General features: G+C 34.4%; 1 protein-coding gene across 1 annotated transcript; it reads left to right on the forward strand.

The window, feature by feature from the left end:
• The first annotated feature begins 20,741 nt into the window (after positions 1-20,741).
• Positions 20,742-23,369, forward strand: LOC139900878 (uncharacterized). The gene is made up of 3 exons (XM_071883629.1): positions 20,742-22,013; positions 22,065-22,589; positions 22,968-23,369. The coding sequence occupies exons 1-3, from the start codon at positions 20,742-20,744 to the stop codon at positions 23,367-23,369; spliced, it is 2,199 nt and encodes a 732-aa protein (XP_071739730.1).
• The last annotated feature ends 1,752 nt before the right edge of the window (positions 23,370-25,121 follow it).

Below are 25,121 nucleotides of genomic sequence, written 5' to 3' on the forward strand. Positions count from 1 at the left end.
TGTTGGCCTTGAACGTATCAATATTGAGATTCAATATTGCAGGAAAAGTACGTAGACGCAACGGAGATGATAAACACTAGTTTAACTCATGAGCAATACTCCCGAACCATACCCATAACCTCCATAGCTTTAACCCATAATTTCCTTAGCTCTATCCCGCTCGAAAAACAATTTCGAAATCACTCGGACAGCACTCCGTCGTAATATTTTATGTATCCTGATAATATCTTGAAATAATACAGAGTATATATATATATATATATATATATATATATATATATATATATATATATATATATATATATATATATATATAAATCGATTGAGAGAGTTTAGAGAAAATATTTTCAAGTTTCTATGAAATAATGAAACCTATTGAATTCTATTTATAATAGATTTTTGAATTATTAAAGTGAATTATTAAAGTGAATTATTAAAGTATGAATTATTAAAGCGAATTATTAAAGTATGAATTATTAAAGTGAATTATTAAAGTATGAATTACTAAAGTGAATTATTAAAATATGAATTATTAAAATGAATTATTAAAGTTAAGGTAAAGTAAAAATAAAGTAAAGGTAAAGTTTAAGTATAGTAAAAGTATAAAACTATGTACGTATAATACGCGTATAAATATATATAATATTAATTTAAATCGTTATATATATTTAATAAAATTAAATATTAATATCGTTATCTTTATCATACTGGTTAAGTAATGAGTTGTTAAAAGTGGTTCTAGATATTTATAAAAGTTATATACGTTTTAATAATAAAGTTCTTTTTAAACTGAAAACGTTTTTGTACGTTTGAAACTAAATCAAATAAATATGATAATTTTGTTTTCCAAAACTAAATATATTTAAGAATCATTTTGTTTAAAGGTTAAAATAATGGAAATCGTTATATCATAAAACGTTTTAGAAAAGTAAAATCATATATATTCATAATAGGTTTCAAGTTTTTAAATTACAGTCTGTTGGTGAAGCATACGATAAAGTTTAAAGGTTAAATAAACGTATGAAATCATCTTAATGAAAAATGTCGAGTTACTTAACTTGTCGATATCTAACATCTAAGTTATTTACACTCCACGTTCTTACTTATAAATCACTTTACCATTTTCCGAATGTCGTCAAAAAGAATAGATTTCTTAAATCACAGTGGACCTCATAACATAGACCCGTAATCATATCACAATGTATCTGATAAATCAATCATTTGATATTATCTTCTAATTCCATCGATAAACATATTGAAACAAATACGTTCATGTAAAGTATTATACGTTTAATACTTTATTAATATTTTTAAGTTATAATATATATATATATACACATATATATACATATTTATTTATATATAACGGTTCGTGAATCGTCGGAATTTGGTCAAGGTTATAATGAATGTATGAACACAATTTAAAATTCTTGAGATTTAACTTAACAAACTTTACTTATCGTGTCGGAATAATATAAAGATAAAGTTTAAATTTGGTTGGAAATTTCTGGGTTGTCACAATTTGTTATGAAGAAAGATGGCACGTTGAGAATGTGTATTGATTACCGTGAACTCAACAACCTAACCATCAAGAATCGTTATCCACTCTTGCGTATTGATGACCTGTTTGACCAACTACAAGGGTCAAGTATCTATTCGAAGCTTGATCTTAGGTCGGGCTATCATCAATTGAGAGTCAATGAAGCTGATGTTTCTAAGACTGCTTTCCGAACTCGTTATGAACATTATGAGTTTCTTGTCATGCCTTTTGGTTTAACCAATGCTGTATTCATGGATCTTATGAACCATGCATGCAAAGCTTATCTTAATAAATTTGTGATCGATTCCATTGATGACATCTTAATCTATTTCAAGAGCGAGAAAGAACATGAGCAACATTTGCGATTGATTCTAGAGCTCTTAAAGAAGGAACAACTGTATGCCAAGTTTTTCTAAGTGTGAATTTTGGCTGCGAATCGTACAATTTCTTGGACATGTAGTTGATAGTGAAGAAATACATGTCGATCCTATAAAAATCACCGCTATTCAAAAAAATTTCGAGAACTAGTCATGGATGAAGTCCATAAGACTAAATATTCTATTCACCCAGACTCTTTTGGCTAAATTTTCTTACAATACCAGCTATCACTCAAGTATTAAGGCTGCACCTTTTGAAGCCTGGTACGGACGAAAATGTAGATCCCCACTGTAATTAAGTATAAACTTTGCTTTAACAAAACGTTGACCGAATGGTAATTTTTAGTCAACACTTCCTCTTAATTAAAGTTCATACACTTCACATCTCGAATCATAAAAAGTGTCTTGTTTATGACACACTTGTTATTCCATTGGATGATATCTGCATTGATGATAAAATGCATTCCGTTGAAGAACCGATAGAAGTTATGGAGCGTGAGCTTAAAGGCTTGAAACAAAGCTCTATTCCTATTGTTAAGATCCGTCGGGATTCACGAAGAGGCCCGAGTGTACCTGGGAACGTGAAGACCAGATGAAGCGGAAATATCCACATCTAATCTCAACCGCTGATGCATCCGAGAAGTCTTCCTGAAACTTCGGGACGAAATTTAAATTAACTGGGAGGTACTATAACAACCCTCATTTTTCCTGCATGGAATGATAGAAATGCCCTTAGGTTTTCATTGTCATATTCTGTGTATTATCACTAGGGTTGTTGTAACGACCCGGCTTTTTCGACTTGCTTTTGTGCTTTGTGCTTACACGAAACTGCGTATTTGTGCGTACTAAGCGAGTTTATACTCTGGGATCTTATTTCATGATAATTACTTTGGTTAATATCTTACAACGTGCTATTAAGTGTGTAATCACTTAACTTGATCCCCGAATGCTTTTACGACCGTTGGTATCACTTGACATTTGAAATGAGCTATGTTTTTCGGTACACGTTTAACTTTGGTCATAATCGGAATATTATGACTACGAAATACTAATTGTTATTTTATAATAACAATTACTTGGGTTTTTGGATGCTTAATTACGCTTAGTAATTTACTAGAGCACACTAGTTAGTCTTGTTGGACTTTCTACCTTGTTGGACTTTCGCCCACCCTACACTAGCTAGTGGACTATTTAATTAGCCCAATTATAATAAGTTAGTGACCCATAATAATGAAAGATAAATGCCCATTTATTAAAGGGAACATACTAGCATTTTTGTTAAGCATTATCCTTAATGTTGCATGGGATCCTAACATAAGCACCAACTTTAGACAACCATTAACCAAAAAGCAAACTTGTCTCCCCCTGTTGTCCCTCCATAACCTACAGCCTCAAGGGCCTCCCTATACCCTCACCTCCTATAAATACCAAGCCATTTCATTCCATTTTATACTTGATCTCACTCACAATTTACACACACTTACTCTCTTATTTTCTCTCTAGTCTTTCTCACTCTAAAAAGTGTAAGTATTAAATTTTTTTCTTCTTCTTTTCTTTTTCATATTCATGACATCATCATCATCATTTAAAGGATCAAGCTTTTTAGCTTTTGATCTTGTTATATCTTGTAGATTCAAACTTGGGTTTGAATCCTTCAAGAACATGAAAGATTCAAGCTTTCTAGCTTTGAATCTTCATTTACTTGTTAGATCTAGGTTTTCTAGCTTATAATTTCTTTATTTTATTATAAAGATCAAAACTTGTGTTTATGATCTTCATGTAACTTGAAGATCTAGTCTTTTGCTTTAAGGATCTTCAAGAACATTAAAGATCCAAGCTTTCTAGCTTAGGGTTTCATTATTTTGTTAAAGATCTTAGCTTTTTAGCTTATGGTCTCATTACTTTCATTATTTTTGTTAAAGATCTTAGCTTTTTAGCTTATGGTCTCATTACTTTCATTATTTAGTTAAAGATCTTAGCTTTCTAGCTTATGGTCTCATTAATCTTGTAAAGATCCAAGCTTTCTAGCTTAGGGTTTTCTTAATACTTGATATCTAAGTTATTATTGTAGATCTCACTTACTTGGAACCTTTTTGTGTTTGTTGTGATGATAAAGATCAAGTCTTCATCATCACATATGATCAAGTCAGCCTTTTGTTTCGATCTCTATTCTTGTTAAACTTACCTTAGCTTTGATGAATGATGATGATGTTGATGATGACACTTAAATGTAATTTATTCACTTTTAAACTTTTGGGGATAACATACTGACCTAGTGACCTTTGACTTAGGTTAACGAACTTTCAGACCGACTTACTACCTGCATACGTTTCATATCGACTTTTACTGCTTATTCACTGTGAGTTATAGCATCCCTTACTACTTTATACTATTTTTGCTACTGAGAATACATGCGCTTTTTACGTTTTACATACTAGACACGAGTACTTAAACTTTATATATGTGTGGGTTACAAAATGGCACAAAGATTCCCCTTAGCTCGGTAATGTTTAATCATTGGTTTCCTAACCAAGAACGCGAATCTTAGATATGGATCCACAGGGTTTGACAACCCCACTTGGGCTAGTCGCGCTAGCATTCAATGGGTGTTTAATACTTCGAGGACAAACGCACTCGCCAGGTGTACTTTTAGGGGGTGATATACATACGTTAAGTCTAGTTACCGAGTGCCGACAGTTAAGCATATACTTTTCATACTGATATAAACTGCTGGTTGAAGCACTGAAATCTCATGGTCTACATTACATTACTGATTACAAACAAACTATAGCTCACCAACATTCGTGTTGACCTTTTAAGTGTATATTTCTCAGGTGCTTAGATGTTGTTGCTTCCGCTGTTAGCCTTGCTGTCTTGGTGTTATAAACTTGCTGTTATAGACCTGTTGTGTTAGATTTCTGCTGCATTACTTAGAGATGTCTCAAACATTAAACTTTTATTTTGCATTCGTAACTTATATTATTTTCAAACAATGGCTTTATAACGACCTTTGGGTCACATACTTATGTTAACGCTTCTATTCATAGGAAGCACGTTATCTTTTGTAAAACGCTATCTTTTTATGAATGCAAAACTAGTTTTCAAACAGCATATAGTGTTTGACCTTGTAATGATCCTGTTGTTGATGAACCGTACACGATGGTTTTATACGGGGCTTCACATTTGGTATCAGAGCATTGGTTGTAGGGAATTAGGTTGAATTAGTGAGTCAAGACCAGACCGAGTAGGATTCACTAATAGGACTAATCTACAACTTGCTTGCTTACCTGTTTCTGCGGAACTGCTGCATGCTACTGTATTATATTACTGCATGTTACTGTTTACTACTACTGCATGCTACTGCTTACTTTTACAGCTATATGAACTTGTTGCATGCTACTGCCTACATTCACTGCTATGTGAACTTACTATGTGCTGCTGCTTATTCTCGCTACTGCATGCTACTGTCTGCTTTTTGCATGATACTTCAGTTGATACTGTTATTATTGCCATGCTATGCACTGCTGTAGACGATCTAGGCTGTTGTAGTTACTATGCCTGATTTTGTTCTTGCTACATGTCCGCTATTCGCTACACCGACTTAGAGAATTTACCTTTCCTAGTTCATATGTTTTTCTAAACCCTTTTCCCACTCGTCTAACCCTAAGGACTAGTATGTAAACCACCTGTTACTACTGTTCCACCTTTCCAGAGATCGAAACATTACTTCACGCAATCTAGGAGGAGTACCCCTCGGATTACGCGCCCACTAAAGTTGATCCTCGAAGGAGGAGATATGTGAGAACTTGTCAGATTAACCGCACCCCGAGCTCACTCTAATCAGCCACGTACGACGTATGAACATTAGAAGGTTGTTCACTTCCTGCAAGGTGACCCGTATCCCGTACGCTTTCATAACCGTCACTTATCTCTTTCATTCCTCACCACTACTCAACGAATCAACGACACTTCTGGACTTAGGTCCCTAACACTCTTAGGCATTGGAGAAGTCAGGAATGCATCTCCTTTCACAAGGTCATAGTGTCTTCTAATGATGCTCAGCCATACCCAAAGACTTGGGAGTCGCCTCAAGGAATATCGTATTACTACTTGCTACACGTACAACTCGACACGAAACCCAGATTGAATTTCTAGAAAGGAGCCTAACGACATTATCTGAACCCGAAAATTTTGAAGAAATTTCGGGACATTTAGGCATTGATGCATGACCCACGGAATCTACGCACCCACACCGAGAAACCATGAGATTAATTATGTAGAATTTGTTTTTGAGATAGCATAGATAAAGCACCGTTAGGTAAAATCGAGTAGAACTTGAAGTGATCACGTTACATTGACCATATAGAGTGATGTTGGAATGAACGTACGATTTAGTACAATATAATGACGCCAGGCCAGCGTAATTATATTGAAGTAAATCATGCAGAAGTCCTGATGTTAATATATAAGGAATATGAAGTGATTCAGATAAAATTTTGGTAGGAACCACTTGAGTATACGCATTATGGTCTGTTAGAGGTAGGGGAAGAATAACCACTAAGCCCAAATACTGTACAAGAAGGGCCTTGATTGCAGAATTCATAACCCGAAAATCTGTTATAGATATAGACACCCTGGACACTTAAGGAAAAAGTTCTCAAATAGGAAAAACTTTGGACTTACTTACGGTAGAGCAATCGTTATCTCAGCTATGGAGACTCGCATGGATTCTGATTTTAGTTAAGGAAGGTTTCATCACAATGTTTTATTGCCTCGAAGTTGTTTAATACTAGAGCGATAGAAACCTTATATCTAAGAACCTTAGTGTTATGATTAATAAGCCATTAACAACCATGAGAGTTAAGTATTCTATAGGGAAAGCTAATGGTCAGCTGGCAGGGATAGAGGAATAATTTAAGGTAGTACCTTAAAATTAACAAGTAGGTCATTTGGGGATGACCTCATGTCAACAAAACTTCTAAAGTTTTGAAGTAGTAGTTAGAAAGGATTAGTTACCTATGCACAAGCAGATGATATTTGAGAAGATTGATAGAATTTTTCACGGTAGTATAATAAGATTTGATTGGAATGAACCTTAAGATTAACCTAACACCCGTCAACTTGGGGAGCTTAATGTAATAGTTGGAATGGACTTTAGGATTAACCTAATACTCATCAAGTTAGGAAGCTTTGATGAAATAGTTGGAACGGACTGGCATTCAAGGAAGAAAGCGAAGGTTATTTATAGTAAGAAGATTATTCGTGAGAATGGTGAGCCATTAATAGTTACGGGGAGAGAAGTAGCCCAAAGCTGAACCTTATTAGTTACATGACAACAACCCGAAATCCCGCAATGGAAATGGGAGAATAACAATGGATTTCATCACGAAGCTACCAAAGACGGTAGGCGGTTAGGACACTATCTGGGTTATTGTTGATCATCTCACCAAATCTGCTCACTTTCTAGCCATGAAAGAAACCGATACAATGGACAAACTTGCACAACGATACATAAAGGAAATTGTATCCCGTCACTTCAGCGATTCAAATTCTATATTAAAGATTACCCAAGAATCTTATTCGATACTCATTCTTACGCGACTCTAAATCCTAACTTATTCCGAGAAATTTCTTATTCGATGATAATCACGACATCATCCTTCTTACTTCGATATTAGTCATACCAGTTCGAAATTTCCAAAATTAATGGGTAGTTAATGAGACTTTCGTATTTCACTTATAAACAACAACTTCACACTTAAGTATTTTTGGTCAAAGGACTTATGCCCTACTAATAGTCATCAACCACATTTAAATTCAATAGTTTTCATTACCTCAAATATCACCGGAGATTTTCAAAAACCTTTTACTCGATTCTCATCAATCTTTTTCCAACTTGTAACCTCCGAAATATGAAAATTTTGTTTGCCAAAATTTTTCACACACTAATTTACTGTGTGATCCTCTCAAAGTTTTATAAAAGTAAATTTGTTTTTATTTGCCCTTCGTGCAAAATTTTGAAATCGTATATGTTATATAAAATAAAGTAAATGATTACTTATTTTACTATCACTTTTACAAATCAAATCTTTTATTCAAAAGATATTTTACTTTGAATGGTACGTGTTGTACATAACCCTAGTTTACTAAGAACTTCGTTTCTTTTCTTACATTGTCACCTTAAACAATTCCTATAAAATTTTCATTGCTTGTCATATAAAATTTTCGTTACTCATTCGTATCCAAGTCATCATGTAGACTAACAACTGTCAAAATTAAGAGATTCATGTGTGTGTGTATGTGATGAAGGCACTTACTACCACATCATGCAGAGCCTTCGGGCATCCACTAACACTTAAACCATTCAAAATTATTGCGTTACCCCAAGGATCTTATTTTCCACACCTGTTGGAACGATGCTCTTTCTTACATAACTCGAAGTCCTGACTTATTCCAGGGGAATTCCCATTTAGTGATATTAACACCATCAGTATTCCGACTTCAATATTAGTCATAACCTGTCTGGCATTTTGCAAAGTCAATAAGCGATTAACTTCTCATTCTCATGCTCTATTCTTCATACCTCACTTTTAGCAACGGCTTCGCACGTGAACATTTTTGGCCCAAAGACTTGTGTCCTGATAATTATCAAAACTACATTTAATTCATTAGTTTTCATTACCTAGTAACATGTCACCCGATGATTCAAAGATTTTTCACTCAATCTTTTTCAACTCGTAACCTCTGAAATACGAAAAACTATGTTTATCAAAATTTTTGCACGTTATTTATTTGTGCGGTCCTCACGAGATTTATGGACAAATGAAAATAATAAAATTTTCCTGTCACTTATGCGATTTATAAAATCATATATGTATGTATGTATGTATTTAAGTTAATAAATTTACCTTTACTTATTTTAGTTGGTACATACTATGATATACCTTCAAATTATTTAAAGATCGTTCCTTTAGTGAGCTGTTTAACTTAAGTCAAATAGTTTTGTGCAATATGGTACACGTTGTACATACTTCAAAATTTACTAAGAACTTCGTTCCGTGTACATTGTCACATCAAATGTTCAAAGGTTTTTTGAAACTTCCTTGATTGACTTTATTAAAGGTTTTCATATTGGACTACACCATGTGTGGATCACACTTCTACTCGCTCTCCGTTAGGGATAAAGCTTACTATTAAGATCTTTATTAAAAACTCTTGAGCCACTTTGGATGGCAGATTTATAAAATTTGTTAGGAAGTCTTTGCGCTAGTAAAATATTCCTTTTAAGGTTAGACTTGGCAAAAATGCGAGACGATAAATCAGTTTTTTGGGAACCACTCAGTGGTCACCCTATAGTAGAAAAGGCACTAGGAGGGTTTCTACTCTCAATGTTTCACGACTAATCGCAACACCCTCGTAAACATCATCTCTATGAATCAATAGGTTGAGGTGCAAAGAATCATTTTTGAGATTCATTTCACTTAGAGTAAACCATTCTTTAGGACCAAGAGTTCACGTATCTTCTCATCCACGCATCCCCTTAAGTATAAGGATAAATTCAGAACAAACCGCTCGAAGAGTTCACTCTCGTTCAAGGATCACACCAATTTTATTTCGGAAATGTGATATAAGATACCTTAAGAATCTATGAATCTTGTTATTTCTTGGAAGGGAACTTCTTAAAACATCTACGACACTGATGTGGTTATTCTACATATTCCTTCCTTCATTGGTTACAACTATATGTTGTTCTAGATTAATGTTAACTATCACTTCAACATGTAACTAAAAGGATATAGTTACATTATGAAACTGTGCTTTCATTCCATCCAAGGATAAGTTCACATGCAGTATGTTAAACTGGGTGACATCATTCATTGTTCGTTTAGACCATCCTGAAGACACTATAAATAATTATGGCTTGCATTGCATGAAGGTCTGATTAGTCACTTTCAGCTAAAATTTCAATTCATTTATTCAAATGAAACGTTTCTTAAATATCGGGTTCTTTATGCATGTGGTCTCCTTCCAATATCAAGGGGTTAGTAAAATCCGTGGCTAACACTATCCAGACATCAAATCGCATGGTTATGATCACCATGTTTTCCATTCTACCTGTCTGCTTTGTATTGCGACATAAGCGCTCAATGTTTTAGATGAGCTTAGTAACATTCATGATGTATTTCATGCATCCAACTTACTGAAGATGCATGTAGGGCTAAAAACATCATCTTTCCTTATGTGGGTATATATTTCGGATGACATGTTCGTGTTAGCAAGAAACAAAATAAATTTGTTGATCTCTTAGGACAAGAGACTTAATTAATGTGTAATGACCCGTCAAAATTGCTATTGATGCGGCACGTTAATCATTGATTCCACAGTGAGGTTTTGACCTCTATATGATACGTTTTGATAAAATATTGAATTCATTAAAATAAGTGACTTTCTAAACATAGAAAGTTATAAACATGTGGGTGAGTGCTTAGGTATAAGCAAATCCCCAAATTACATAAGTTTTTATCATACAGTTTGACATCACAGTCAAATTATTTATTACACAACGCAGTTTTATTTCGAATGCAATAAACTTTATACAAAGCATGAGAGACTCCATGCAGGCAACAAGCACATCACAGCAGAAGCAGTCTAAGGACCTGGTAATAAAACATGCTAAAAAGTCAACACGAATGTTGGTGAGTTATAGGTTTAATTGCTCGAGTCATAAATATAAAGATGAACCACAAGATTTCATCAAAAGTTTATCAATAGATTCTACGTAACAGAGCACCCTGGTAACTAAACTTAACGCTATAATGATAATTACCCTATTTGTTTTAATACACGCAAACCAACGTGTCATAAACTCAAATAACATACGTCCGTTAAAAGGCTAGCGCTCTAGCTCGGATGGGGATGTCAAGCCCTATGGATCCATATACAATTATTCGCGCCCACCAGTCCATATCCTATGTACTGGCAGCTACTAGTTACCAAAGCTAAGGAATTTTCGAATTAACTCAGTGTAGAATTAAGTATGTACTTGTATCCATTGCGTTAAAAATAAATTGCATGTATTCTCAGCCCAAAAATATTTAAAGCATTTAAAAAGGGATCTATAACTCACTGTTCAATATTGAGGTTCAATATTGTAGGCAAATTACGTCGACGTAAAGATAGTGGATGACTGTATGGTTGGTCTTGGATTCACGAACAATACCCCGAACAATACCCAATATTTTCTTAGCGTAAAACGGTTTGAAACCCGAATTAAAACACCCTCGTATATACTTTATTATTATTAAACTTAAATTAAAATTATAATTATAATTATAAATTTAAATTTAAATTACAGAATAAAGAAAAGAAAGAGTGTGAAGAATTTGTCGAGCAAACTGGCGTATTTATAGTACTTTTCCATTTCCTGTAGCCCATGCGATCGCATGGTTTTGTAGTGTATTTGCCATGTGATCGCATGGCCGCCTGATCCAGCTCATTTTGCTTTTGTTTGGTAGTTCGTCGACATAATATTTATGGTACAAATAGTGTTTTTGGTCCCCATGCGATCGCATGGGCTTTTGGTGTATCTGCCATGCGATCGCTTGGCCAGCTCACTTTGTTTTGTTTTCTTGTTAGTCGACATATTATTCACTGTAGCAAACAGTGTTTCACTGTAGCAAATCGTGTGTTACTGTAGCAAATAGTGTTTTTACTGTAGCATATAGTGTTTTACTGTAGCAAAATCGTTTTTACTGTAGCATATAGTGTTTTACTTGTACATCTTATGATATATATATATATATATATATATATATATATACATATAATTGTTCGTGAATCGTCGAGAGCAGTCAAAGGTAATTGAATATATGAAACAGTTCTAAAATTTTGAGACTCAATCTAACAGACTTTGTTTAACGTGTCGAAATAATAAATCATATAGAGAATTGTTTTAAATAAGTCGAAATTTTTCGGGTCATCACATAATGGCATATACCTAGTCTTACTTTTATATGCCCAAGTACCTTTCAAGGTAAATAACTCACTTCTGAGCCCACGAGTCTCACGGAACTTTGATACGCTCCTTCTTAGTCAAATGCGGTACCATTGATGGTCCCTCCTCAAAATTTCGGGACGAAATTTTCTTTAACAGGTGGGTAATGTAACGACCCGGCTTTTTCGACTTGCTTTTGTGCTTTGTGCTTTGTGCTTTCACGAAACTGCGTATTTGTGCGTACTGAGCGAGTTTATGCTCTGGGATCTTATTTCATGATAATTACTTTGGTTAATATCTTACAACGTGCTATTAAGTGTGTAATCACTTAACTTGATCCCAGAATGCTTTTACGACCGTTGGTGTCACTTGACGTTTAAAACGAGCTATGTTTTTTGGTACACGTTTAACTTTGGTCATAATCGGAATATTATGACTACGAAATACTAATTGTTATTTTATAATAACAATTACTTGGGTTTTTGGATGCTTAATTACGCTTAGTAATTTACTAGAGCACACTAGTTAGTCTTGTTGGACTTTCTACCTTGTTGGACTTTAGCTCACCCTACACTAGCTAGTGGACTATTTTATTAGCCCAAATATAATAAGTTAGTGACCCATAATAATGAAAGACAAATGCCCATTTATTAAAGGGAACATACTAGAATTTTTGTTAAGCATTATCCTTAATGTTGCATGGGATCCTAACATAAGCACCAACTTTAGACAACCATTAACCAAAAAGCAAACTTGTCTCCCCCTTTTGTCCCCCCATAACCTACAGCCTCAAGGTCCTCCCCACACCCTCACCTCCTATAAATACCAAGACATTTCATTCCATTTTACACTTGATGTCACTACAATTTACACACACTTACTCTCTTATTTTCTCTCTAGTCTTTTTCACTCTAAAAAGTGTAAGTATTAAATTTTCTTCTTCTTCTTCTCTTCTTCATATTCACGACATCATCATCATCATCATCATTTAAAGGATCAAGCTTTTTAGCTTTTGATCTTGTTATATCTTGTAGATTCAAACTTGGGTTTGAATCCTTCAAGAACATGAAAGATTCAAGCTTTCTAGCTTTGAATCTTCATTTACTTGTTAGATCTAGGTTTTCTAGCTTATAATTTCTTTATTTTGTTATAAAGATCAAAACTTGTGTTTATGATCTTCATGTAAATTGAAGATCCAGTCTTTTGCTTTAAGGATCTTCAAGAACATTAAAGATCCAAGCTTTCTAGCTTAGGGTTTCATTATTTTGTTAAAGATCTTAGCTTTTTAGCTTATGGTCTCATTACTTTCATTATTTTGTTAAAGATCTTAGCTTTCTAGCTTATGGTCTCATTAATCTTGTAAAGATCCAAGCTTTCTAGCTTAGGTTTTTCTTAATACTTGAGATCTAAGTTATTATTGTAGATCTTACTTACTTGGAACCTTTTTGTGTTTATTGTGATGATAAAGATCAAGTCTTCATCATTACATATGATGGAGATGCATAAACTTTTGTAAAATGGACAAAGGTTGAAGCTTTATTGGATTTATGCAATAAAGAGGCAATCTTGATGTTAAAAACATGTAGAATGATAGATTTTACTCTTAGTTGTGTGTTGATTGTTGAACCTTGGTCAAAGTAATGCTAAAACATTAAAGAGTTGTACACTTGAAGCTTACAAGCATCAAGGATGAGAACCGTGATGAGCGTCAAGCACCAAGAATCTAATCGGAGCACTTGTTTGCTGTTTTTCGGGGTCTGATCAGACTCCTGGGCTTCTGAAAGATTTATTTTCAGATATTTTGTTTCGAGTAGATTACTTTTCATTTAGGCCTTGACTTAATCCGATATACGGTTTAGGATTTATAGCCTTCCGAAAGTCACTACGCCTTTGTAACGTTGTGCTGAAATTTCTGACCTACTTGCACTTAAACCATCGCCACAGTCAAACGAAGATGAGTTAGGTTCTGAAAATTGGTCAGCGGTTAGAGGACTCACATACGGAGCCATGGCCAATAACTACGCGTCTTTTTGATATGTATTGAGGTCGTAACAGCTGTCTGAAGTAAGCCTTTTGTTTCGATCTCTATTCTTGTTAAACTTACCTTATCTTTGATGAATGATGATGATGTTGATGATGACACTTAAACGTAATTTATTCACTTTTAAACTTTTGGGGACAACATACTGACCTAGTGACCTTTGACATAGGTTAACGACCTTTCGGACCGACTTACTACCTGCATACGTTTCATATCAACTTTTACTGCTTATTCACTGTGAGTTATAACATCCCTTACTACTTTTTACTATTTTTGGGACTGAGAATACATGGGCTTTTTACGTTTTACATACTAGACACGAGTACTTACACTTTATATATGTGTGGGTTACAAAACGGCACAAAGATTCCCCTTAGCTCGGTAACGTTTAATCATTGGTTTCCTAACCATGAACGCGAATCTTAGATATGGATCCATAGGGTTTGACAACCCCACTCGGGCTAGTCGCGCTAGCATTCAATGGGTGTTTAATACTTCGAGGACAAACACACTCGCCAGGTGTACTTTTAGGGGTGATATACATACGTTAAGTCTAGTTACCGGGTGCCCACGGTTAAGCATATACTTTTCATACTGATATAAACTGCTGGTTGAAGCACTGAAATCTCGTGGTCTACATTACATTACTGATTACAAATAAACTATAGCTCACCAACATTCGTGTTGACTTTTTAAGCGTGTATTTCTTAGGTGCTTAGATGTTGTTGCTTCCAGTGTTAGCCTTGCTGTCTTGGAGTTATAGACTTGCTGTTATGGACCTACTGTGTTAGATTTTCACTGCACTACTTAGAGATGTCTCAAACCTTAAACTTTTATTTTGCATTCGTAACTTATGTTATTTTCAAACAATGGCTTTGTAACGACCTTTGGGTCACGTACTTATGTTAACGCTTCTATTCATAGGAAGCACGTTATCTTTTGTAAAACGCTATCTTTTTATTAATGCAAAACTGGTTTTCAAACAGCATATAGTGTTTGACCTTGTAATGATCCTGTTATTGATGAACCGTACACGATGGTTTTGTACGGGACGTCACAGTTGTTATCCGAATATAATAAATATAGTAAAGTAATTAATACTAAAACCTTAATATTATTTAAAACCCTAAACCTAACCCTATACATTAAATACTAAACCCTAATACCATTTAATATTAAATATTAAACCCTAACCCTAATACTAAATAAATAATATAAACTATATGTATTAATTTAAGTGTGATATTATTAAAAATTAAAAACTAATTAGAAGTAAATTTAAATTTATAAAGACATGGACTAACAAGTAAATTAAATAAATACAACTTATTTATATAAATGTAACCTTAATAAAAAAATATAAAATATGTAAATAAATACATAGCTGCCGTGTAAAAAAAATATAAATAAGTATTAGTATAAATAAAATCGGCTAGTTGTAGGAAAAAAAAATAGGAAATAAACTTGATCACAAAGCAACTAGTCCTAGCCAAACTCAAACTCTTAAACCTTGATCTCTAAGCAATTTTAGTGGGATTAGGAAACTAGAACTCAACTATAAAAGGCATCAAGTTTTCCATAAAATTCACCACAAAAATAACCCACAAAATCCTTGTTCTAGTCGACAGCCATCTGCAGTTTTCCCTCCCTTTTAGTCGACACCTCAAATCCCTCCACAGCCCTAGCTAGCAGTCGACAAACAACCCTAAAAAAAAAAAAAAAAAAAAAAAAAAAAAAAAACTGCTGCAGCAGTCGACTAAAACCCCCCAAAACAGTCCCCTTTTTCGCCATTGATTCTTGCTGCTGTTAGCCTCCTGTTTTCTTCCTGCTAATCGCCATCAAACAGCCCTCTAATCGCCTACTTTCTGCTGCTGTACCTGCTGTCCTGTCGAACCAAAACAGCCCAAGTAATCGATCAATTGCTGCTGCTGGTTGTTGTTTCTGTCGTGACCAAAGAAGCCCAGGAAAACCTCCTGTTGGTCGTGTTATTTCAGCTGAGTCTGCTGCTGTTTTCGTTTCCATTCTGCACCTTGTTCTTGCTCTTAATCCTCATAAGGTTGAGATCTCCGAACACATATATCGTTCTTACATCTTGCGTGGAATTACTTACTTGCTATTAAGGTGAAGATTAGCTTGTGTGCTACCCTATGATGCTTAGTTAGTTGTTGCATTGGAGTCCACATATTAGACTTATCATTTGTTATTTACATATGAACTTCATTATGAAAAACATTATTATGTTTCCGCTGCAAATCAAATTTTGTTAAAACGTCTCATGTAGAGTCGTTCTCGTTTATACATACTTGTGTTGTGATATTGTGAAGTCATATTTCCCCGACCCTATTTTGGGGTCTGACAAGGGTATAGCATTTGCAGGAGATGATCGCGTGGATGATTAAGTCCTCCTAGGTGATCCCCACCTACTGATGTCAAAAAAAAAAACGTAAAACATATTATAGCTAACGAAACACAATACGGAGTATCTATACATACTATGAAATGGCTATGGCAATGACATCACTTTGTAATTAAAACTATACCTTAAAAAAAATTCAACACTTGGCACTATATCAGCCCACTTACATGACATCATCCTTCTCTAATTTTTTAATTAAATAAATCTTATAAAATATAATTACTTTACAATTAAAATAAATGTTACGTAGTATAAAATATTACAGTATTAAATATTAACTAATTCAAATTCAAAATCAGTAAAAAAAAAATAGGAGAAAAAAATACGCGTGACTAATACCTTTTTGCAGTCCAAGAAAACACGCCACATACTCTGACAAAAATCATTCACGCCTTCTTTTTTTTCTCTGCAAACACTTCTCATCTTCCCATCTTCAATTCAAATTTAAAAATCTTCATCTTCATCATCATATTCTTCATTAACTATCATCATCTGTTAGGGTTCTTCACCTGCTTTTCCTTTGTTTTTCATCTGCATCAACGCCTTCTTCAACAAAGCCTTAAAACAATCACCCAACAGGTAGCAGTCAATAATCGTTGCTATCAGTCAATAATCGATGCTATCAGTCAACAATCGTTGCAGGTTTGAAGATTGAGACTTCGAAACCTATGAATTCATTATTATTTGTTAAGAAGAAGCCATATTCATTATTATTTCTTCAAGTTCGATTAATTGTTTCAGATTTAATATAAATTGTTTGTTTTCGTTTCAGATTCAAATAGAAAGTTTTTGAATAATCGATGTTTATTAAATGACTTGCTTCGTTACTTTTGAATCAGTGTTCATCATGAGGTATGAATTACGACATGTTCGGTTTTTTTGATTAACACTGTGCATTCTTATAATATGAACAAGTTGAGACAAGTTCTGTTTCTTTGATTAACACTGCTTGAGGCACACTAAGTGTTTGATGAAATGTCCATTTGAAAAAAGGGCTAATTTTGTGTTTTTTTTGACATTGCAGGTTTTAATGTGTTCCTTTTAGCTAAATTTGGTCAAAAGAATTGTCTTATAGTTTGCAAGATGAAGGTAGCTATCATGTGTTTCATTCATTCACATCCATTTATTCATGGTTTATATTTTTTTTACCGTTATAGATTGCATGAATATGATGATTGGTTTCTTCACACTTTTTATTATTTTCATTGTTTAGATTACCTAAAAAACATGGCCATGTTAGTTAAAAAGACTTGAAGGTCTTGCAGACCCACTTCTCAGAGTTACATGTGTGAATGGTTACATCAGATGTATTCGTTGTTTATTATATATCACAAATGGGTTTTGATTTAAATTGATAAGTTTGATTCAATATCAGTTGTGTGTGAGCATTGTTAAAAGTGATATAAATTTTCAATGAATGGTTAATTTGTGGATGATAATTAAAAGTGATAGTACTAAGGTTATGATTCATAAGTGCAAACAACTTCAATAGAGGGTTGTAATTTTTTTGAGTTCAATTTATCGATTTATGTAATCAGATAGTATGTTTTGTTGATAAGTATTGATTATTGAAGGATTTGTTTTGTTATCAGGTTGTACAAAATATCATAAGTGAGCTTAATCACAAGGGACACTTCTGATAAGTAGACTCAATTGGCCAGGTCAAATAAAGATGTCAAAGAATTTGTGGTAGTGTGCTATTTATAAATAGGTTGTAAGATATGAATGCAAAAGGTTTGTTTTCAATTTATTATTTGTATTCGTTTATGATGTATTTGTGTTCGTTTATGGGTATCTTATATGATTTTTATGAGTATGTTTCTGTAGAATTTGACTCCACTGAAGTATCTCAATGAGCTTTAATTTTTGCAAGACCACGTTTCACCATTTTCCATTCAAGTTGAATTTAACATGATTGAGAAAGAACTTGGGTCACCATTATACTTCAAGATCTCATATGTGGTTGCAGCATCCCTTTACCAGGTAATTTTCTGATATGTTTTCATTGTCTATATAGTGTGTAAAGCAAAACCGTGCTTATCTTTTCTTTTATTTTTTGTATCTTTGAGAAGTTATTTATTTTGTTCCTTCTTGAATATCTACCTAGCTAGGCTTAAAGGTATCTGCTTTTTTACAGTGCACAACCATGTTTGGACGTATTGATCCCACAACATGTGAGTTTTTTGCTATGATAGTTTATAGATAGAAGATCGGTTAACATGGTTGTATAATTTGAATCAACTTTCAACCCGAGCTTTCAAAACTTTCAACGAAATGTAGATTATCGGTTAACATGCTACTATTGTTTGATTATCTGTTACATCCCGAGCTTTCAAAACTTTCAACGAAATGTAGATTAGTTCGGGCTTAGGTCACTGCTTATTTTGTGTTGAAAAATATGGCGATAATGCAATTCGATCTATGATGCACATTTGAGTTATTGGATTAATAACTTTGACATTGATAATTATTAGTTGTGGTGCATAAGTTCCACAAATATCAAGGAAGTCTATTTGACATTGAATATACAGTCATTTTGAATGCATTTATGAAGATGAGTAATATTCTAAGCTTTTTCATTATATTGTAGTACCTTTAACTCAGTTCATGTATTTTGTTTCATTACAAGTCCTTCAAATATTTGATGTAGTATTATTGATGCAGAAGGAGATTTCAAGATCCCAGTTTCCTAACGGGGTTATAAATGTGTGAAAAGTGTAGCGACTGACAAACGGTTAGATTTTCATGTAGTCCTGGAACTTATTGTAATTTATATATGTGTTATGTAGCCTTTTTGACTCACGTTGATATTCATTTGGTTTCTCAATCTATTTGATTGGAGTTAGATCCATGATTATATGATTATAGACTTCACTCATGAATGTATATTAGCTTAAGATCAAATCTATACTGAAACTCCCCAATTGTAACATTCCTTCATGTTCAAAAATGGATTGATTTTTAAATACATACCAACAATGGATGTTGTAATTATAGGGTATTAATCAGTAATTATATTCCAAGTTTCAAACGTATGGTGTTTTTACTCTCATACATTCTTAAAACAAATACTATTATATATAATCATTCAACAATTTTCCTTTTAAAAACCCGTAATTCTACGGGTCTCTTCACTAGTTAAACTTTAACCATTTTTAATATCGTGGTCAATTACTCTGTTATCACAAATGACCTACAAAATGTAACTTGCAAGAATATTGAAGCAAAACAGAGAACAATGGAAGATTTTTTTCGTAAGTGCGAATGCAATATAACCACATTCATGATCACTTATTTTGGTTGTGAGTAATATAGACTTATTACCCGATTCTATCCGAATCTGATCCATTAACGCACCTACCTACAAGGCTACAAGTAAAAAAACTGACAAGAATGCAGACCTCGAGGAATAGCGTATAGACTCACAACTTGATAGTGTATAATTAGAAAAATTCACAACATGATTATGGTGTAAAAGACTATGAGCCATTAACATTAAGTCTCTGATAGTGTATAAATAGAAAAATTCACAACATGATTATGGTGTAAAAGATTATGAGCCATTGAGTCTCTACTTGAGTTAGCAAATGCAGACATCAACGAAAATTCTGGAACCATTTCATCATCCACAACTTCGAACAAATTCATAAAATTCGGTGGAGGTGCAAAAATTCCAGTTGATACAAGATACGGAATGCAATGGAAAGTCAAGAGGTTCAAGAACGCGTAATTTTAGAAATTGTTAGGAATTTTGTAAATCTGATGAGTCAAAGAAGTCTTTAGCTGAAAAGTATTTTGAGTCTGTATTATTTGAATCTGTGTATTTAGAGTCTGTAATATTTAGAGTCTGGAAGATTGAAGAACACAGACTCTGCTCAACAAGAAATACAGATTCTATTGGTACTGAATAGAGATAAAGATCAAATCAAATACGCGTGAAACAATTGAAGATAAGAATGAAGAGATTTCATCCAAACGAATATCTCTGATTTCTAAGAGAAGATCATTGAAGAGATATGAGTTATTTAGTTTCCTTTTATTTAGTTACGTTTGTTTTGGAATAGATTCGATAAGATTTGAGAAGCTTGTTTCTCAAATCTATATAATGGGAACATGTAATTTATTCCAATTCGCCAATTCAATAACAATTTTCTTCTCTATTATTTCATTCTCTTTGTGTCAATTTAATTGATAAAGTTCAATTGATTCCGTACTTTATAACTTATTCGTTATTTAGTTCAATTGATCTTATATAAACGTTCTAGGTTGTTGATTGTGGACCAACAACTGATATCAGAGTGGTTAAAGATATAAATTCTTTTGATTTTCTTTAAACGATCTATTAAAACCTAGAACAAGAACACACAATCATCATGTCTGCTACAATTGCTGCTCCAGTTATGGTAGGTAAAGGTGTTCTCATCTTTGATGGTACTGATTTTACAACCTGGAAAGTAAAGTTACTTTGGTATCTAGGTTCCATTCATGATGAAATGAAAAGAGTTCTAACTGAAGGACCTATTATTCCAGGCAAATGGACTGAAGAAGTAAGCAATGCAGATAGTACTGTGGTCAAACCTGTTGAGTTTATTCAAACTCCAAGGACTCAGTGGACAGATCAAGATGCTATTCTTTATAGATTAGATAGACAAATCAGAAGTATCATTGGAAATGCTATTTCTGTTCCTATCTTGAGAAAGTTAGGACATGCTAAAACTGGAAAAGCTATGTGGTATATTTTGCTAAATGATCTTGAAGGAGTTATTGTGGTTAAAACTCAAAAGAAGAAGAATTTTGTAAGATTGTATGAAAATTTTACTGCTGAACCAAAAGAATCATTGTTTGATCTTCATTTAAGATTTCAGGTTTTGATCAATGATCTGGAAGGTGCTGGAGTAATAAAGACACAAGCAGAATTTTGTCAAAAGTTTGTTGATGCACTTCCTGAAACTTTTGAATCTATCATTACCTCAATGATAGTAAGTGAGAAGTTGGATAATTATGATCTTAGTGGGTTATGTGTGAACCTCACAAACTTTGAGGAAACTAAATTGAAGAAGAAGATCAATGCTAAGAAGATAGCCAAAGATCCAGATGCTGCTTTAGTTGCAATAACCAAAAGAAACAAAGAACTATTCTCAAGTTATTCTACCAAGGCTGAAACAGGTGAGGAAAGTGACGACTCTTCAGAGGATGAAGAGGTTCAAATGCTTGAAGAACAAATGGCTCTTCTTACTCAAAGAATTGAAAAGCAAAAGTTTGGACCTAAGAAAGGAAAAAGTTCTTTTAATTCTAAGAAGGCTACTTGTTTTAAGTGTGGAAAGATTGGTCACATTGTTGCTGAGTGTTGGTCTAAGGTTGATTCTAGTTCAGACTCTGGTAAGTACTTGGAAAAACCAAAGAAGTACAAGCAGAAGTACAAGAACTTGAAGAAGGAAGGAGTGAAGCCTGTGATAAAGAAGGTTGAGAAGGCTCTCTACACAGAAACTTGGGATGATGAAGATTCATCATCTAATGAAGAGGAAGATAAGTGTTTAATGGCAGTTATTGAACATGAGAAGTCATCTAGTCAATTTGAAGCTAATTTGAAAATTGTTGAGAAACTTAATAGTCAATCAAATATTGATAAATCTACTGCTTATAAGGTATAAAATTTTGTTCACTACATTGATAATGAAAAGATAAGCATGTTTCAGTATTTGTTGAATGACTTTAAATCATGCTTAGATGAGAACAAAAGATTAAAATCTGAACTAAATAATCTTAAAGCCATAGTTAGAGAGAAAGATTTACACATAAGTGAAACAGAGCAATGTAGAATTGAGCTAGCAGCATACAAATCTAGTTTTAATAAGGAGATTATAAGATTTGATGATGAGAAAAGGAAAATTAGAGAAAGAGCAGATAAGTATGAAAATATTTGTAAATCTTGGTGTGTATCATCTAAGAAAAATTCAGATGCTATAGCTAGGAAAATACCTGCAGATATTAGGGCTATGCTTGGTGTAGGTTTTGATCTCAAGAATGATACTGGAGTTGAAAAAGGAAAGGATCCAAATAGATTTAAGCCTGTGATTTTACATAATACTTTTCTTAAGGTTGATGGTGATAAGCAATATTTAACAAATACTTTTGTTAGGCCAGAATCAGGATTCATCTATAGTACTGAGACCATATCAGGATCTGGAAATACAGACTCAATTTCAGAGTTTGGATCATCAGTCTGATATAGACTCAGTCAAACAAAGTGATACTGTGATCTCAGAAATAACACATGATGATTCTAAAAGTGAAAAACAAAAGTGTTTTGAAGTCAAAGCTATTTCTAAACTGAAAAAGAGAATTTCAAAACTCTGTAAAAAGATGAAAGATAAACCTAAAGTCAAAACTGAGTTTAACAAATTCAAAAGTCTTGAAAAGTCAACAAATGGATAAAATTAGACAAACAATGGTCAAACATTCAGGATCAATGTAAAGAAAAAATTGTTTGGATAAAGAACAAACCATTTGTTTGGAGAGTAAAAAACTCTTCATGTGAACCCACTGAAAAGTGGGTTCCCAAAGGTAACTAATGCTTGTTATTTCTGTGCCTTGTGCAGAATGAAAGAAAATGGTTTTTGGATAGTGGATGTTCAAGACACATGACAAGATGCAAGGAGCATCTTGAAGGGTTTGTAGAAGAAAAAGGTCTCGCTGTTAGATATGCGGATAATTCTGTTGGTAAGACTATTGGGTATGGATCTGTCATAGCTGGTAGTGTTTCTTTAAAAAGAGTTGCTCTTGTAGAAGGATTAATGCATAATCTGTTAAGTGTGAGTCAAGTTGCTGATGAAGAATGTGAGATAAGGATAAAGAAAAATGCTAGAATCATCTATGATCCTAAAGGGAAACCTATCTTGGTTGCTTGGAGACAACAAAATGTATATGTAGTTGATCTTGATGCCACAGATTTTGGTATTGATACTTGTCTTTATTCACAGACTGTTCCTGAGTTAAATTGATTATGGCATAGAAGACTTTCTCATTTAAATTTCAAAAATATAAATGAACTGTCTACAAGTGCTATTGATAGTGAATGTACCTGTAACCAAGTCAGGATTCTCGCGGGCATCTCTTGCATTCATGTTGAAGGCTCTTCCACGTGCTGGCCCGCCATCCTTCTTCTTGTTGGAACATTCATTCCTGAAGTGGTCCTGCTGTCCGCACTCATAGCACTTCCTTGGTCCATTTGGGTTTGTCCTCACAACTGGGGCAGTGCTCTTACAGTCTCTGCCGATGTGTCCAATCCTTTTGCACTTCTCACACACTACGTTGCATTGTCCAGTATGATGCTTGTAGCATCTCTTACACTGAGGAAGGGTGCCCTTGTAGTTAGGGTTTGAGCCAGGATTCGGGTTCGGGTTCGGGTTCCTCCAGTCGTTGTTCCCTTTGAAATTCTCATACCTCTTAGCTGGGTTCTGGTCAAAACCTTTTCCCTTATTTCCATCCCACTTACGTTTCCCATTACTAGCTCCCGATTCTGATTTTGCCTTCTCTGGCTCTTGGCGGGTAATTTGATTCATCAGGGTGTGCGCCATGCGCATAGCTTCCGGGACATTCGCTGGTTTCGATGAAGTGACATTTCCCCGAATTTCCTTGGGGAGTCCCCACAGATACCGTTCCATGCGTTTGAACTCAGGTGTAACCATTGTGGGACACATCAGGGCTAAATCCAAGTACCTTCGGTTATAGCCATCAAGGTCAGTTCCTACAACTTTCAGTTCCTAAAACTCCGCTTCCATCTTCTGAATTTCTGTTCTGGGGCAGTACTCCTCGATCATAGCCCTCTTAAACTCTTCCCATGGTGTAGCATAAGCTTCGTCAATTCCCTGAGCCTGGGCGAACGTATTCCACCAAGTCAAAGCGCCATCCGATAGTGTGCAGGATGCGAACTTAGTCATGTTTGCTTCGGAGCAGTTACTCACACGGAACACAGATTCCAACTTTTCAAATCATCTTGTTAAGCCAACTGGCCCTTCTGTTCCACTGAAATTGTGGGGCTTGTAGCTCTGGAACTCCTTGTAAGTGCACCCATTTTGAGCATTCCAGTTCGCCATTAGTGCTGGTGCAGGGTTGGCATCTGCCATAGCCGCGGCTACTCGAGCAGCTATCATCTCCTCAAGTTGTGCTGCGGTGGGAATTTCTCTTGGACCTCTTCCATTAGCCATCGATCTTCCAAACAAAAATTTCAACTTAAGTCAAAATCCAATAATCGGTAACGTCATAGCATAAGGTAAACAGTACAGAAACAACACAATACATGATAACTAAGTATGGCAACAAGTAGCAGGTAGCACAAAAGCCAAAATGTAATAAAATGCCATACAACAATTAAGCAACAGTAATTCCATTCATAATAAAAAATTTACGTACAATGGCATGAGGTTCGTACATTACATTAATGAAAAACGGGAAAATACAAACGGAATACATAAGGAAATCCAATACAATAGTCCTAGGGCGAAGGTGGGTAAATGATATCCATCAGGTGGGACATCTGATCCTCGAGCTCAGTTACCCGAGCACGGAGGGCATGCACTTCCCTCGTCAGTTCCTCAATGACGGGGGATGCTGGTGGGGTAGGTGGTGCAGATGGTACAGATGGTGCAGGTGGCGCCGGTGGTGCAGATGGTCCAGATGATGCAGATGTAGGCGGCACAGTGCGGGCGATCTTACGTACAAATGGATCAGAAGAATACGGTACGACCCGCTTA

Source organism: Rutidosis leptorrhynchoides, chromosome 3, assembly GCF_046630445.1.
Source record: "Rutidosis leptorrhynchoides isolate AG116_Rl617_1_P2 chromosome 3, CSIRO_AGI_Rlap_v1, whole genome shotgun sequence".
NCBI classification, from domain to species: domain Eukaryota; kingdom Viridiplantae; phylum Streptophyta; class Magnoliopsida; order Asterales; family Asteraceae; genus Rutidosis; species Rutidosis leptorrhynchoides.

Coding starts and splice junctions, on each gene's coding strand:
- LOC139900878 (XM_071883629.1), top strand. CDS start 20,742: ATGTCTGCTACAATTGCTGCTCCAGTTATGGTAGGTAAAGGTGTTCTC. Junction 22,014..22,064: donor ATAAATCTACTGCTTATAAG/GTATAAAATTTT, acceptor AGCATGTTTCAG/TATTTGTTGAATGACTTTAA. Junction 22,590..22,967: donor TTTCAGAGTTTGGATCATCA/GTCTGATATAGA, acceptor TGCCTTGTGCAG/AATGAAAGAAAATGGTTTTT.